This window comes from Rosa rugosa, chromosome 3 (assembly GCF_958449725.1).
Source record: "Rosa rugosa chromosome 3, drRosRugo1.1, whole genome shotgun sequence".
In the NCBI taxonomy this organism is placed as follows: domain Eukaryota; kingdom Viridiplantae; phylum Streptophyta; class Magnoliopsida; order Rosales; family Rosaceae; genus Rosa; species Rosa rugosa.
The window spans coordinates 493,699-508,760 of record NC_084822.1 but is presented as its reverse complement, the minus strand read 5'-3'; the positions used below and the strand labels follow the sequence as shown (position 1 = coordinate 508,760).

The window sequence follows — 15,062 nt, the reverse complement described above, 5'->3', positions numbered from 1 at the left end:
AGTTCCAGCAGTACTCATACAAGTTAATAGATATATATAAGGTCGAGGCCTTACTTTTGGTGATAATGAAAAGCTAGTAGAATACAACAAACAAACATTATAACATACAGAAGGTTACAATTTGGATTGGTCCAAATTTTACTCTTCGAATTAAATTAAGAACAAACCAAGGCAGCTAGCAGCTGGTTGTTGTTGCATCCGATGTGATGTTTCTTTTAGAATAAAAGTTTTTAGTTCACATTGGGAAGAACACTTCAAGAAACTTGCTTTGTCTCTTGGCTCACCCTTTACCCCAAGTTATTCATAATATTTGTTCATTTCAAATCTCTCAGCAATCACACCTCACAAAAACGGGAGGGAGGGAGAAGCTGGCTAGCTTAGCTTAGCTATAGCTAGATTTCAAAATCAAAACTATCATGAGCATGACGATCATTGATCGATAAACTTCTTTTAGCCTTTTACGTACTTTATAATGGCGGACTCTTTTGAATTCAAATTGGAGCCAAATAAGAGAATATCTAGCTTTAAGAAAGCTAAAACATTAAGGGCCCCAGGAGTGCCGAAAGTCCATCGTGTTTATAAAACTTTATATAATTAATAACAAGTAGTGTGGCATTAGTTAGTGTTTAAATTAAAATTAACTAGATTAACATTGCATATAAATACCTGCTGCTGCCTGTCTAGTCCATTATATATCACTTGCCTCTTCTTTCTTTCTTGCTCTTAGTTAGTAGTACACCACTTACATGTGTGCATATCATAATGTCAATGAGTAATTACAGTAAGATGAGTAGTAGCTCTGTGTGGCAGTTGTCAGTTACTACTCGTAAGGATGATGTACTACAATATCATGATGATCCGGTGGTCATGGCCTGCCGAGAAGCTGATCATGATAAGTATCAAACACGGACAGCAGCAACAAGAGTAGCACTGATTGACAATCAATTGATGCAAATGACTACTACTGCCGCAGAATACTCAGATGATGAAGATCATAATAAGAAGGATTATTATTATCGTTATGGAAAGAGTAGTAGTTCCAATTTGAAGAACAACAATAATATGAGTTTTGCGGCATTGAAATTGTTAGAAATGAAATTAGGCGGCGTGCAGGCTGTGCAGCATAACAATAAGTCCCTTCATTACTATGTGCAGCAACAACAGCAGCAGAGTGATAGTGAGAGTAGTGAGATGATGAGCAGTAGTCATGACAATGATTATTGTTATTACAATAAGCAGCAGCAGGTGTGGCATAAGACGCTGCCTCAGGCTGAAATGCTGCCTAGAAATGAAGTCTTGGGAGGTTACATTTTTGTATGCAACAACGAAACCATGCAAGAGGATCTCCACCGTCAACTCTTCGGTACGTAATTCCATACTTAATTTCCGATTGATATTGTTGTTCTTGTTCTTTAACTTATATATATTGGTTTTCTTTTTGTCACGGTTCATTTCAAGGATCATATTTTACAGGTTTTTTTCTTTCTTTCTTCTTGTTTCTTCGAACAATTCGGATCAACAAGGAATGCAATTAAAATGTTACAGATTTTGTTAACAAAATCTCAGGACTCCCTCAAAAGTACAAGGACTCTGTAAGGGCAATTACCCCAGGCTTACCCCTTTTTCTTTACAACTACACAGCCCACCAGCTCCATGGAGTTTTTCAGGTTCATTAATTTGCTCACTACTTAACTATATATGTCAATATACTGCCTGGGATGTTTGAGCTTCCTACTAGGTAGATTGACTTGTTCATTTCTAACTTTTTGAAAGGCTGTGAGTTTTGGAGGATCAAACATCGATCCAACAGCGTGGGAAGACAAGAAATCCAAAGGAGAATCAAGATTTCCAGCACAAGTTAGTACATATACATATACATCGATCCTCGAGCTTAATAGAGTTTGTCGATTGGTTTTTGAAACATAGATCATATTATGTATAATTCATCATTCATTTCAGGTTAGCATTCGAGCCAAGGAAAGGTGCAAACCACTAGAAGAGGATGCTTTTAGGCCAATACTCTACCACTATGATGGCCCAAAGTTTCGATTACAACTCTCTGTGCCTGAGGTACCTACTAGCTACTAATTCTTCATTTCAATCAATCCTCATTGATAACGTTGATAAAAAATCTAGTTAGTCGAACTTAATTATGTTTCGGGCCTTTGGTCTCAAGTCTCAACTTATTGCTTGACCAAAAAAAAAAGTCTCAACTTATTGCTTTTAGAACTCTGGAAGTAACTGGAACATCATCCATTGATCGCAGGTGCTTGCATTGTTGGACTTATTCAAAGAAGATCACCGGCTCTAAATGTAAGGGGCGTGCAGCTTCAGAAACCAATTACAGCCACACGCCATGTCCATTAAGTTGTATAATGGGAGTAGAAAAATCATCCCCCAAAAACAAAAATTATATATATTACATTTATATATGTTTGTATAATACTATATATAATATAGTGGTAACATGAACGTGAAAAGGATGGCAGAGCAGAGCCGCAGAAGCATGCAATGGTTACTTACTTACTTTCACAAAAATCGTATCGTAATAATTAAATATGATGATCAGAAGTGAAGATTAAAAGCTAAACTAAGCAACATTAGCAATTAGCAATGGGACATACAGTCATGCATAAATATGTTTGAAAGGTCATGCGTAGGCTTCCATTAATCAAAGAATATTTAATACAATCGGAAAGATTTTTAAATTTGAAGTAGTTGATCTTAATTCACGCTGAAAGCTCATTAAACTTGATTATTTATGGTTAGCATCAATAGGTATTTCTTTTTAAGATTTTAAGTGAATAGATTGTCCCATGAAATAAACAAAACGCACACATTAAAAAAAAATGTATATGAAAAAAAAAATGCGAGATAAATTCCATAGAATTGTTCATTAGGGATTGATGTACATGCATCGCTTGAATGTAAACTTGAGTTCTTATTGAGCTCGACTTGAAAAAGAAGCAAATCAAACTTGAACTTTCGTATATTCACCCCTAAATCCTCCAACACAAACTCTTAGAGCCTCCGGCGTCACCCCTACATTATACTTATCAATCGAAAGGAACTTCTCTAGTGTAGCACCAATAGCTTTTCCAACCTTATTCGACCAAAAAGATGGATGAAGTTTATGCAATTAGACGGGGTGAGTGGAACCTTTACCAAATCAGAAACACCATCATACAATCAAACTAGAACCATGACTTTATTGAAAAACCATGGACCACTACTTAAGCATCTATTGAAAAAAAAAAAAAAAAACGTCCCTGGTATGTCATGGCTAATAAAACAACAAACTTTTTCCATTTTAACTATGAATACAGATTATGTGAGATTACCATGGCAATAAATGCAACAAAAAAACTATTGAAGAAATATACGGAGTAACGCAGCAGATTCACAAAAAATGAATCCATAATCCATAAGAGCAAGTTTGGAAGCCGAACTAGCATACCCAAAGGCTTCCTAAGCCCAAGATGTTTCTTTTTCAGCGCATGTGAAATGCTTCAACTGTGCATTGCAGCACAGTGCCTAACCACTTTGACAGCTTCGGGGTTCGAACCTAAGTTGGGGAGCACACCCAACTAGGCAAGAACCACTAGGCCACTTGCAGTGGTTATCATAACCTTAAGCTTAAGATGTTACAATGTAAAAGGTATTTTGGTTGAAAAATGGATTATTATCTTATTTTGGAAATATACGTATTTTGTCGGTATGATGGTCGTATATAAGAGTTAACAGCAAGTAACTATATACCACGTGCCCAACCTAACAGTCTTCATTCTTCTCTTATTCTTTGCGTCTCTTGTTGTTGGTGACTAATAATACTATGCTGCTGCTGCTTCTGCTTCAATCTCAAATTGGTGACGGTGACGGTGGTGGTGGCCGTCGTCCTCCAAATTGGTCTCACATCAATCCAGGAGCTGACGGAGAATGGAGGGATCCTCCTCCTCCTCCTCCTCTTCCTATTCCTCGCCGTCTTCGGCCATCTTCTATGACTTTCTCGACCGAATGCGAAACCCTGCTTCCCTCGATCTCGTCCGGTCCATAAAAAGGTGCTTCTCTCTAAACCCTAACAACTCATAGACACTTTTACTTGTTAATTCTTGATTTTAACTTGGCTTGTTTCTCGGGGCAGCTTTATTGTATCGTTTTCGTTTTACCCTGCCAACCCTGAAAATGATGGCAAAAGAGTTCAAGAGTTCTTCGCGACAATGGAAGATTCAATTAGGGATCATCCCTTGTGGGCAGGTGCCACTGATCAAGAAGTTGAAAGTGCAATGGAGGTACTTTATCCTCAAATTCTCAATCCATTTAGTTTCTGATTGGTTTCATAAGAATTTTACCATTATCTCTACTCTCGGAAATCCACTGCTCTCAGTTTATTGTGTTTCCTTTACCCTCAAACTTACTCATTGAATTGTTTTCTAAAATCTCTGCAGGGTTTGGAGAAGTATGTCATGACGAAATTGTTCTCCCGGACCTTTTCTTCATCTCCTGAGGATGCAAAGATTGACCTTGAAGTCTCACAGAAAATACAGTTGTTGCAGACTTTCTTGAAGCCTGAGCATCTCGATATTCCGCTAGTTCTACGCAATGAAGCTTCATGGCTGGTAAGCATGCTGCATCTCCACTCATGTTTCCTCCTTAACTTGTATTGCCACCACATTAGTTTTGAGTTTTACTTAGTTCTGTGTAATTATACTAATCACATGCCTTGTAGATCATTGCATTATTAGATTTAGTGCTGTTAGTCTCATGGTTATTCTTACTGTAATACTGTTCATTGTAGTAGAGTACTAGAGTTATTATATTTCAGGCCTATGATTTCCAGCCAAATTGTCTCTTTTTTTTTTTTTCCCTCTTTATTCCTCTTGAACAAGTAGATTGACCATAATTGACGTCATTTATGCCCGCATTTGGGTTTCTGTATATTGTAATGCTTCTAATTAATATTTACCTGGAATATTGAGTAGATTATTTCTCACTACGTTTTAATATACTCGTATACATATTTTTTTCAATTAGATTTATGCTATATAGACACCTCAGTTCAAGAGTGGGTATACTCATTAAGAATAGTTATTAGATATGTTAGTAGTCAACTGAATTCGTAACAACTTATTTTCTAGAAGTGGAGCTCTAACTCTCTGTATTAGTTATACACTAAATTAGCATCCTTGTTGTCCTGTCTGATACGCGACTGATATATGAATAATGTGCATAATATGGAATGCAAAATTTTCAACACAAATGTAGGTAAGATAGGGCATTTCTCTCTGTTTTTTCCCCTATTTACTTTGGAAGGGAAGGAGAATTTCTCTCTGAACACACACACACACACACAGAGATATGAGAGCCAAACAAAGTAATGGAAGGTTACAGTCATAATCGATTTCAACAGTAGATAAAGTTGTTCTTCACTATAAATACATCCAGAAAGCTAAAAGGGGATATATGTTATAATTTCACAGCATTAATAGTTACAGTTGACACACTGAAGCTTATGTATTCTTTAGTTTGAGATAATAAATAATCCGAAAAATTCCTAATAATTGCATAGGATCTTGAATTTTGCATCTTTGTTGAAAATACTGATTTTATAAGTTCACGTGCCCATCCCGAGAAGTAGATCCTAAGAGGTTATTAGTAACTGTATTTTCAGCTTTTCTCTTATATATCCTTTGTATTAGTCACCGTTTCTGGAAATAATTTTGTTTCTTCCTTGTCAATGTCAAGGAGTAGCCATAATTTTTCTTTTTTTCAACCCAGCTTGCAGAAAAAGAGTTGCAGAAAATCAATGCTTTCAAAGCCCCTCGTGAGAAGCTTCTCTGTATCATGAATTGTTGCAAGGTCATTAACAATCTGTTGCTCAATGCATCAATGTCAGAAAAACATGTACTAGCTGGAGCTGATGACTTCCTTCCTGTCCTTATATATGTTACGATCAAGGCAAGCTCTCCTTGGTAATAAGCCATTATTGATCATGTGCAGTGTTAACTTTGGTTCATATATTTGTTCACATGTCAGTGGCAAATGAACTTCTGTCTTTTTTCATTACCTCATTTTTAGTGCTCATGGGGTGCCTCTATGATATCATGTTCTTAATATTGATTGTCTTCTTTGTTTTTCTAACCTCAGACAAATTTATTGAACCACTGTATAATGTTTTCTTTCTGATTGAGGGTTGATGGCATGTCTATACTTTCTGTGTGTTATTCTTGTTTCTTAATTACATGAGAATTGATTTTTATGCCTGATGCATAAGGGATTGCTTATCAACAGATTAATAGCTACTTTACACATGCAGTTTGTGCTTGCAGTTTTGAGTTGTCTAATTACTATGTAGATGTTGTCCAAAGTTGATATCCATTGTACTACATCAGAAGATACTAAGTCTTTTACCTTTGCACTATTTTACAGGCCAATCCTCCACAATTACATTCCAACCTCAAATTTATCCAGTTATATCGAAGGCAGGCAAAACTTGTGTCAGAAGCGGCCTATTACCTCACCAATCTTGTCTCAGCTAAAACATTTATCTCTGAGTTAAATGCTAAATCTCTTTCGATTGATGAAATCGAATTTGAAGAGAATATGCAAGCAGCGAGACTGACCAATAAAGAGACACAAAAGGAGGCCACACACACTCTGGAAGAAATGACAACCTCACAAGATCATGAAGATCCCGGCCCTTCATTGAGATCGCATGATAAAGAAACAAGGGGTAAGTTTCAAACTATAACAATTTTCAGTTTCCTATATGTTAGCCCTCACACCTGCCTCCCTTATAACTTTAATTGGTCTAGGATAGGTAACCAACATCCAATCACAGGCTCAACTAGTATGCGTTTTTTTTTTTTTTTTTTTCAAACTATATTTACTTGGTTCAGTAGAAACAACCAATTTATTGCAATTTGAACCTATGGCTTGGTATCACTTATAACATTAAGTTGCCCCCTCTAGAGACAGATAGAATTGGACCTTTTTCTTTTGGATGAGATAGATAGAATTGGACTTTACTTGCTTGTGTTTCACTCTTTGTTTCATATATTTTAAATGCTAGGATAATTTTACCCTGTAAGGAATATAGTTGTAACATTTTTGAATGCATCATGTATGCATGGATGCATCCACCATTGTAAGAAAGTTTCTCTTTTGTTTTATCAATGCTGGTTTACCCTTCCAGTCACCTGGTAGTATCGAGTGGATCTAAAATGGCTAATGATCGATTGCTACAGGTGGGTCAAATTACCCCTATATGGACAAAGATGCTGGGGATTTGACAGTTGGAGATGTGGAGAGGTTGCTGAGTGTGTACAAGGAAGTTGTTACCAAGTATACTAGCTTGTGCACCGCTTTTAGGCAGCTTTCATTATCTAGGATAGAAAACCATGTCACTAATTTAGAAGATAGAAACGTCTCATCGACACAATCGGCGGAAACAGGTATGAATTCAGGTCAAAGAGATGGAGAGAAGAGGTAGATGTAATTTTGCTAGATCAATTACCAAATCATGACACAAATTTCATTGGATTACAATAAATATTTTTGTTTTTCTTTCCATTTAACTGCTATGTACACGCAACTTCTTGGCGACGGGAGAATGTCTTCAAAGAAATCCTAAAACGAGAAAAATCTTCGCCCCATCTAAAAACCAACAAAGGCTACTTTACAAAAGTTCTACAGTCAACGTACACTAGAAGTCATATTTAAGTTAGATGCTACGCCCGGACCAGCAGCCTTGGATCTGCAAGTTGTGTTGGTCAAAGGAACACAATTAGCTTCCTTGGCAGAATCACAGGTGCTCTGGTTTTTTTCCCGGTATGAGCTCATACATCTCAGGCAAACAAACTTTGCAGGGATCTCATCGGAGCAATGAATGCCAGCACACCTCGTGTGCTGCCAAACACCACATGTATCACAAGCCAACATTCTCTCCCCATCATCATCCTTCGTCCCGCATATGCAATCAACAATCCAGCTTTCAATTCCTCTCTCCATCCGGAAACGGTTAAGACCATGTTTTGCAGGGCATTTCCCTTTCATATCAACCGAGCCACTCGTTCCAACCAGCAGTTTTGCTGTAATTGAATCGTTTATAGAGCCACATCCAAACAACTCCTCCACTTCAAACCTTTTAAACATGGCATATACTTCCTGAAAGGCTTTGGTAGCTTCGCTTTTAAGGTCAGCAAGAGTTGCATTTAGGGGCAATACAATTAGTTCTGGAGGCAGAACAAAATCATCTTTTGGGTGGTCTGAAAGCTGCACATGACACCAAAGGTGAATACCAGACGGGTCTGCTGCTAACACTTTATCAGGCTTGAAGTCCTTGATGAATTGCTTGCAATCAAGAAGCTTAGTTGCTGCGTCAACAACATTCTCCCTCACTGCTTTAGGTGCATAGCTTAACATGGTGTCAGGGTGGAGAATGGAATCATACAAAAATTTGAGGTCACCAAGGATTTGCTGTTCGGATGGAAAATTTGGCTTCCACTCGGATCTTCCAACAGTCAATGGCTCAAGTCTGTTACCATAGTTAATGTTAGCGCTTGTATTAAATGTCTGCAATAAAAGGGACTGAAACCAAACAAACGGCAACAGTTTACCTGTATTCAACATCGGTAGAATCGGGATTGCATCGAGTCTCAATTACCATGTTATTGGCTACCAACTGCCCTCCCAAGTGTTTAAGGGAGTAATCAAGAAGCTCTGGGGAGAAAGTCTTGTATAATGCACCCCTGAGAGCACGTCTTGACACCCAATTGGGCTCACGAACTGCTGAAAGCAGCTTGATCATAGCCTGTTGCACATGCTGGACATCATTGGCCGTCCACACGCATAAAACAGTGGAAGTGTCATGCTTGGGTTTCTTAGATGCAGTAGGCGCATGTGATTTAGGAATTAGACTTAACATAAATGTAAAAAGATCTTTGGTTGTTTGGAGTTGGGCATCGGAGAAAGATTGGTAAAAGGCAATAACAGATTGCAGGCGAGTCCTGGGTCTCCTAGGTTGGAATTGAAAAGGGTGTAGGGGCAAGGTGGAGATGGTTTCCACTGCCTTGTGGTATGAGTCTTGAGTGAGAGCATAGCTCCCAGAACGAAACTCATAACCCCAATTTCCATACCAAGAACGACCATGGGTGACTGCATGCAGCAATCGGTACTCCATCCCATACTTTTTGGATACATCCATCACACTCACCTTCCTGTTTAGTTCAAGTTCAAGTTGTGAAGGAAAGCAAGAATTCAGTATGCCATTTCAGGTTTGTTAAAATATGTCCATTTCAATTGACAAATAATATAAGAGATGTTTTAAAGGATTTTGACCTGACGGAGAGGGCTTGACAGAGCCTATCCCACAAGTCGAGAATGTGACGGCCGGAGAGTGTTGTGGAACCTCCTTGTCGCCCATTGAGGGTAAGAAGGTGGGCGAAGCCATTGGAGTGAACGACAGCATGAAGAAGATGAGTGTTGTCATGTAATTGGTTATAGGCCCACTCTTCGACATCATCGGCAGTGTCCTCCGCCGCGGTGGCACTAATAGAGTTGCACCACTTCTCTTGTTGTGGCTGCTGCTGGAACTGGAACTGGAACGGGGTCTCACTATCACAACTCTCAGCGTTGCTTCTTATAATGAAGTGATATCGCTTTCGGCACACTGGATGCCCACTCCAACCTAACAACATTATCCAAACTCCTCTAAATAAATAAATAACAAAACTAAAAATGAAAAAAAAGAAAAAAGAAGAAGATGGAGACGGGGGGATGACTGGACTCACCAACGACTCGGCACTGGTCGCAGTAGACGGATCGCCTGGAGCGCGTGACGTCCTCCTCGACGATATCCAAGGGAAGGACGACGGCGGGGTCGACCCGGAGGGCGATCTGCCAGGTCAGCAGGGAGGGGAAGAGCGAGGAAGACGGGAGCGTGACGCGCGCGTGGCGGCCGAGGAAGCCGCGCACGTTGTCACGGAAGGCTTCCGGAGACTCCGGAGGAGGAGGGAAGGTGAAGAGGTCGGGCAGATCGGCGGCGACCTTCCTCCTGGCTCTCTTGGCAGCCCTCTCGTTCACAACCATGGTAGATCTGAGAGCCTAGCTTGTTGGTATTCGTGTCAATTTTTGTCTCAATATATGTTTGGTGTTTTGAATTTCAAAATTTTGACAGATTCACCCAAGAAATACAGGACAGGACAGGCAAGGATAAATTAAATTAGATCTGTACAGAAAAAAGAGTGAGGGGACTCACTCACTGGTCTCTTTTTAAAAACCCAGAAGGGATTAGGACTCTTTAGATAAGAAACAGAAGACAAGACAAGAGAAGAGAAGAGAAGAGGGCTTTAGATAAACCTCTGTGTATATCGTTTGTTTTGATCTGAGCTGCTGCGTTTTGGATTCCTATTACTTTTATTTATATGGAATCCTAACCTAAACTCCTAATATGCTTAAGTTTCGTAAGGCGGTTCCTGATATTTCTCTTTCTTTTCCTAATTTTCCCTCTTTTTTTTAATTAATAATTTCTCATCGATTTCCTCACTTTTTAGATTTTATTTTTGTATTTATTTAAAGTGGGAAAACCAAAGTCCGTCAGAGTCCTCGGTGCAGATGGGGACTAATAATATTGCACAACCCTTTTGGACCTTCTTGTCCCCATAAATGTCTGTGTCTGGTCCCACGGTTTTATGGTATAAATGGAATTCTACTTTTTATATTTTGATTACAAAAGCTAGTATTATATTTAGGGGGAGTTTCCACTTTCTAGGGCATTCACCTTCAATTATTCATGAATACGAATATAGATTTTTTTTTTTTTTTTTCCTTTTCAGCCAATTTTCTTTTCTCTTTTCCAGAAGAAAATAACGAAAATTCAAAATTACACTGTGGTTTTATCATATCCCTATATTTACTATGTAGACTTTATTTAATTTTTATAAAATTTTATTTCCTAGATAGGGAGAAGAAAAAGAATGTTGATACCTTGGTATGGGTGTATGAATATTCTATATAGGAAAAGATTTTTATTCATAAACGAGTTTTGAAAGAGAAGAAAAAGAAGAAGGAAAAAAAAAAAAAGTAGGCGGGAGAGACTCTTACCTTCCCGCTCAAATCTCAATAGAAATTTAAAGAAATTAAAAATAAGGTCACATTTGTCAGCATGTGCCAGCAGTCCAGCAAAAACAAAAAAAGTAGCATTAGCGTGTACGCTGCTTTGGCTTTTGTCCAAACTGTCCTCGATGAAATAAATAATAGACAATTCATTAGCCAGAGATAGAGACATTAGACATCATATCCCTGTTATGGTGGTCTATTCCTGTGCTGAAGCCGTTGTCTGCCTTTGTAAAAATTCAAATTCTATGTATACATTTTATGTTTGCATAATCCTCAGATTTATTGAACAATAGCAAAAATTTAGATAAACGTCAACAAAACAAAAGAGGAACAGGTGCAAAATCTTTGGAAAAATTCATCAAGTCATCCGTGGATCATAATGCGAATGAATTAGAGGTCAAGGTTCCAAACAGCTCCAGTTCCTTCGCCACATGAGTTATGCACGTCTTTCATCCTCTCAACCGAGTTGCATATCCCGCTACACTTCCAGTCAAATGACGCCACACAAACATTCCCCGCTTGTGCCATCCGTTCACAATCTAAATCAATACACCAATTCGGTCGGAATATGAATCCCGAAAATAGCACAAGTTCAAAATCTTGTACATACCTGGAGAGGTGGCACAACACATAGAACGTTCATCGATGTGCTCAACTTCAAGTCCAATAAACCATGAGCCCAGCGACACATCCTCATTCGCATACCTATGCAATATGGGCCTGTCCCAGCCCAAAACCCAAACCCTACTTGTCAGTCTAACAGAATTAATCAAAATTAATAATGATTTAAGCAAGGGTAAGTTGGTAGGTCTCACAAATTGGTGGAAATGTAGGCAGCGAGGTCCTTAGAGATGGCATAGATTTGGCCGGTGGCATGCCTGAAATACTTGTTCCCTTCTTCCCCGAATTTCCAGTACTCCGGCTCGTGATATTTCACCCCTCTGTTCACATCACATCCCATGAACATAAGAGTACGTATAGTGAACAAGTAGATCTAATTAGGGTAGAACTAGTCTAGTGATTGATCGAGATCTCACGCACTTTTGATATAGAACTGGGCCTGACTTCATGCAACCAATGTAAATTCTGGGTTTGGACCGGTGCCTTGCAAGTGTAGTCGCTAGCATACCTGCATACAGCAGGCGTCAAAGTAAGTAATGACAATTACTCGTAATTATCCTTAATAATATATGGTTGGTACTTGGTACATTACCGAGATTGAGATGCACATCATCGTCGACCTTGACATAAAACTCGGCATCCCAAATGGAGATGGCGGTGGTGAAATAGAGGCGGGTCTTGGTGGAGAGCTCGTGGTAGCCCTCCACATGGTTGAGCCTAAGAAAGTCGTTGTGCTCCGCCTCTTCTGCCTCAATCGCTCTGTCAAGTAACCCTCCAGGAGTCGCGCTCCGTCCTATCACAAACCGTATTACGATCCCTTTCTCCTTCTCCAACTTATTCAGCTCACCTCCTGCCATGCATGAGCGCACGCAATTTCAATTTAATTTGGCTAAAATATTAATTAACCTAGCTAGCCAACAGCTAGCACTGGATTTAGTAATTCACCATTTCATCAAGGACCGACCTGTAGGCATCCAGGTTTCTCGAACTGATTTTCGCCGTTTCTTGCTGCTAAAGGCGGTATTGATTCCGATGACAACAAAAGCCTTCTGTCTTTTAGGATTAAATTTAGATGATGAACTCATTCTCTGGTTTGATGCTCGAGCTGCCGCCAATTCCATCTCCAGTGTTGAAATTGTCCTATCCAGTGATCTGTGTACGTAGGTACGTCCATCCAGTTTTAGTTTCAATATATATTAGTCACACAGACAAAAATTATGGTATTAAGTAAAAATCCAAATGACAGTTGATGTGGTAATTTTTTACTTGATAGCTTGATGAGTCTTTGCCACCTCCCCCATAATATCATCACCAGATTTTCCTTCAACCAGTTTCTGCTTATTCAGAGATTAAGAAATGTTACAAACTAATACTTCTTTAGTCACAAACATAGCTAGTTACGTGCTGGTGATAAACTGAAAACTAATAGCATTAGTACGTACTCGCTTGTGATCATCATTGCAATTAGTTTGTGTGACTAGTGCTGCTGCCCCTTTGGAATTGGCTGTTTCGTCTAGGTGGTTGTGGATGTGGTACTTGGAAACGATGGGAAATGGATGAGCTTCACGGCCGCCATTAGGTTGATCATCATCACTATCTAGACTAGTACTAGTACTACTCCATGTGCGGCTTGTAGTACTGAACAGTGATCCTGCAAAAAAACTTGCAATACATAGAATCAGCATCGCCTTTCCTGAAACCTGTTTCCCCCTCATTTTGATGGATATTGGTCGGATGATGATGAGCTTGTCCCACGAATCCTTTTCAAACTATTAAGTTACCGCAATCCCTGCTGCCCGCCCGCGATGATTAGAGTCCTTGCTGATCATATGCATGAGAGATGAAATTAATTAAAGTAAGATGAAGTATGGATAGGTATTAATAATGTGGCTATTTAGTTATCTGAATCAGATCAGACGAATGGTGCTTAATTGATGTCATCGGCCACCAAAATTCTTATATAGTACGTAATTACTAACTCTGGCTCGATCTATGTACGTAGGACTACGGAATCCCTAGCTAGAGCTAGCTAGATGTTAATTAGACTAGAATGCTAGTATCCATATGTTCAATCGTTTTTGTATAATTCAGCTGATGAATTTGTATAAGCTTTTCCAAGCCTCCGCGTAGCCATTACTATTAGTGCGTGCTACATATCATGTGATAAAAAATGGGAGGTCGAGAGAGAGGTTAGACCAGCTAGTTATTACATTATACATTTTGGAGGGAAACTTTTACCCCAATTGGCATCTCTAGATAGCCTTCTGCTCTTCTTGGTACGATTTTTCCAACTTGAACAAGAAGAATCTGAAATGATGATCGAGGAGAGGTTGATTTCAAGGGAAATCTTCCTCATCCCACCCAATTATGTATCAGTCACTGTTTTGTCTATAATTTATGTGTATGGAATCAAATGTCAAGCATGCAAGTACATTATCAATATGTTGTTTCAGATCCAGTTGAACTTGATCGATGGAAGAGAGTAAGTCACATGCAATGCTACATTTTTATTAGATTCATGAATATAGACGCATGCATACACACACAAACACATAAAAAGGACAGAATTCTCGTTCTCATAGAGCAAAGAACTTTTATTTTGTTGAAGGACCATAGTTAAGGAAAATAACACGTACTTAGGTGTATTTGCAGAATTTCAACATAATAGGACAGGAAAAGTCATCAATTCAGCTGGCTAGAACCCATCTATAGCTAGCTAAAGTTAGAATGATTATTTAATGTGAACAAAACAAGTTAAATTTATACCTTAATCAGAATAGAAACAAAGAGATTACCTCAATAAAAAGTAATATGATGTACTTAATTGGACGTGGAGATTCTTGAATTGTGGAATTAGCTAGCTAGGATGATCAAACAAATCACATACTGATTGAATTACTCTACATGGAACAGTCTAAATCTTTCTTGATCTGTATAATATGTATTCAGCCCTGTTTTAATTTGTAATATGTTGATGCATGATTGGTATCATATAATATATATAACAGGGAGGGAGGGTTGGCAGTTCAATCATGTGAATTTCGTGACTCAACAAATTGTCTGTAACAGAAAATCCCAATGAGAAAATAGAAAAAGAAAAGAAGAAAAAAGTATACTTCCTCCTCCGATCCATTTGTTTAGTCCATTAGGGTTTCCTAATGCCCGACATTTGCGTCTGTGTAGAGAAGTTGATCTCTATAGCTATACCTTTACATATATAAAGTTGGAGATCTTCAATATAATTATTTAATTATATCATAAATAATTTCCAATCTATACGTACATAATAGGTTGGATTGGGGCATGGACCTTATTTTCCTGAGATG

The 15,062-nt window shown here is 38.6% G+C and overlaps 4 protein-coding genes across 4 annotated transcripts; 2 read left to right on the top strand and 2 right to left on the bottom strand.

The window, feature by feature from the left end:
- LOC133741161 (B2 protein-like) lies at positions 1 to 2,430 on the top strand. The gene is made up of 5 exons (XM_062169109.1): positions 1 to 1,363; positions 1,567 to 1,667; positions 1,774 to 1,857; positions 1,960 to 2,070; positions 2,267 to 2,430. Exons 1-5 carry the CDS (start codon positions 763 to 765, stop codon positions 2,309 to 2,311), a joined length of 942 nt encoding a protein of 313 aa, XP_062025093.1. The 5' UTR covers positions 1 to 762; the 3' UTR covers positions 2,312 to 2,430.
- Positions 2,431 to 3,804: 1,374 nt separating this feature from the next.
- LOC133736871 (vacuolar protein sorting-associated protein 9A-like) lies at positions 3,805 to 7,569 on the top strand. Its single transcript, XM_062164471.1, has 6 exons — positions 3,805 to 4,058; positions 4,142 to 4,289; positions 4,446 to 4,616; positions 5,776 to 5,955; positions 6,427 to 6,730; positions 7,245 to 7,569. Exons 1-6 carry the CDS (start codon positions 3,937 to 3,939, stop codon positions 7,487 to 7,489), a joined length of 1,170 nt encoding a protein of 389 aa, XP_062020455.1. The 5' UTR covers positions 3,805 to 3,936; the 3' UTR covers positions 7,490 to 7,569.
- Positions 7,570 to 7,652: 83 nt separating this feature from the next.
- On the bottom strand, positions 7,653 to 10,493 carry LOC133736869 (PHD finger protein At1g33420). Its single transcript, XM_062164470.1, has 4 exons — positions 9,789 to 10,493; positions 9,337 to 9,685; positions 8,616 to 9,215; positions 7,653 to 8,533 (listed from the first exon to the last, which is right to left on the bottom strand). Exons 1-4 carry the CDS (start codon positions 10,084 to 10,086, stop codon positions 7,693 to 7,695), a joined length of 2,088 nt encoding a protein of 695 aa, XP_062020454.1. The 5' UTR covers positions 10,087 to 10,493; the 3' UTR covers positions 7,653 to 7,692.
- Positions 10,494 to 11,282: 789 nt separating this feature from the next.
- On the bottom strand, positions 11,283 to 13,608 carry LOC133739892 (probable beta-1,3-galactosyltransferase 8). Its single transcript, XM_062167711.1, has 8 exons — positions 13,179 to 13,608; positions 13,003 to 13,070; positions 12,701 to 12,888; positions 12,329 to 12,586; positions 12,157 to 12,244; positions 11,931 to 12,056; positions 11,726 to 11,835; positions 11,283 to 11,654 (listed from the first exon to the last, which is right to left on the bottom strand). Exons 1-8 carry the CDS (start codon positions 13,449 to 13,451, stop codon positions 11,506 to 11,508), a joined length of 1,260 nt encoding a protein of 419 aa, XP_062023695.1. The 5' UTR covers positions 13,452 to 13,608; the 3' UTR covers positions 11,283 to 11,505.
- Positions 13,609 to 15,062: the final 1,454 nt, after the last annotated feature.

Bases quoted from the DNA above. Each gene is read 5' to 3' on its own strand.
- LOC133741161 (XM_062169109.1), top strand. From the start codon at position 763: ATGTCAATGAGTAATTACAGTAAGATGAGTAGTAGCTCTGTGTGGCAG. The intron at 1,858-1,959 runs GTTAGTACATAT...CATTCATTTCAG, and splicing joins AATCAAGATTTCCAGCACAA to GTTAGCATTCGAGCCAAGGA. The intron at 2,071-2,266 runs GTACCTACTAGC...CATTGATCGCAG, and splicing joins TACAACTCTCTGTGCCTGAG to GTGCTTGCATTGTTGGACTT.
- LOC133736871 (XM_062164471.1), top strand. From the start codon at position 3,937: ATGGAGGGATCCTCCTCCTCCTCCTCCTCTTCCTATTCCTCGCCGTCT. The intron at 4,290-4,445 runs GTACTTTATCCT...AAATCTCTGCAG, and splicing joins AAGTTGAAAGTGCAATGGAG to GGTTTGGAGAAGTATGTCAT. The intron at 4,617-5,775 runs GTAAGCATGCTG...TTTTCAACCCAG, and splicing joins GCAATGAAGCTTCATGGCTG to CTTGCAGAAAAAGAGTTGCA.
- LOC133736869 (XM_062164470.1), bottom strand. From the start codon at position 10,086: ATGGTTGTGAACGAGAGGGCTGCCAAGAGAGCCAGGAGGAAGGTCGCC. The intron at 9,216-9,336 runs GTCAAAATCCTT...TGAACTAAACAG, and splicing joins TGTCAAGCCCTCTCCGTCAG to GAAGGTGAGTGTGATGGATG. The intron at 8,534-8,615 runs GTAAACTGTTGC...CTATGGTAACAG, and splicing joins TCTACCGATGTTGAATACAG to ACTTGAGCCATTGACTGTTG.
- LOC133739892 (XM_062167711.1), bottom strand. From the start codon at position 13,451: ATGAGGGGGAAACAGGTTTCAGGAAAGGCGATGCTGATTCTATGTATT. The intron at 12,245-12,328 runs GTAATGTACCAA...TGCTGTATGCAG, and splicing joins TGATGTGCATCTCAATCTCG to GTATGCTAGCGACTACACTT. The intron at 11,836-11,930 runs GTGAGACCTACC...GGGCTGGGACAG, and splicing joins GCCTACATTTCCACCAATTT to GCCCATATTGCATAGGTATG.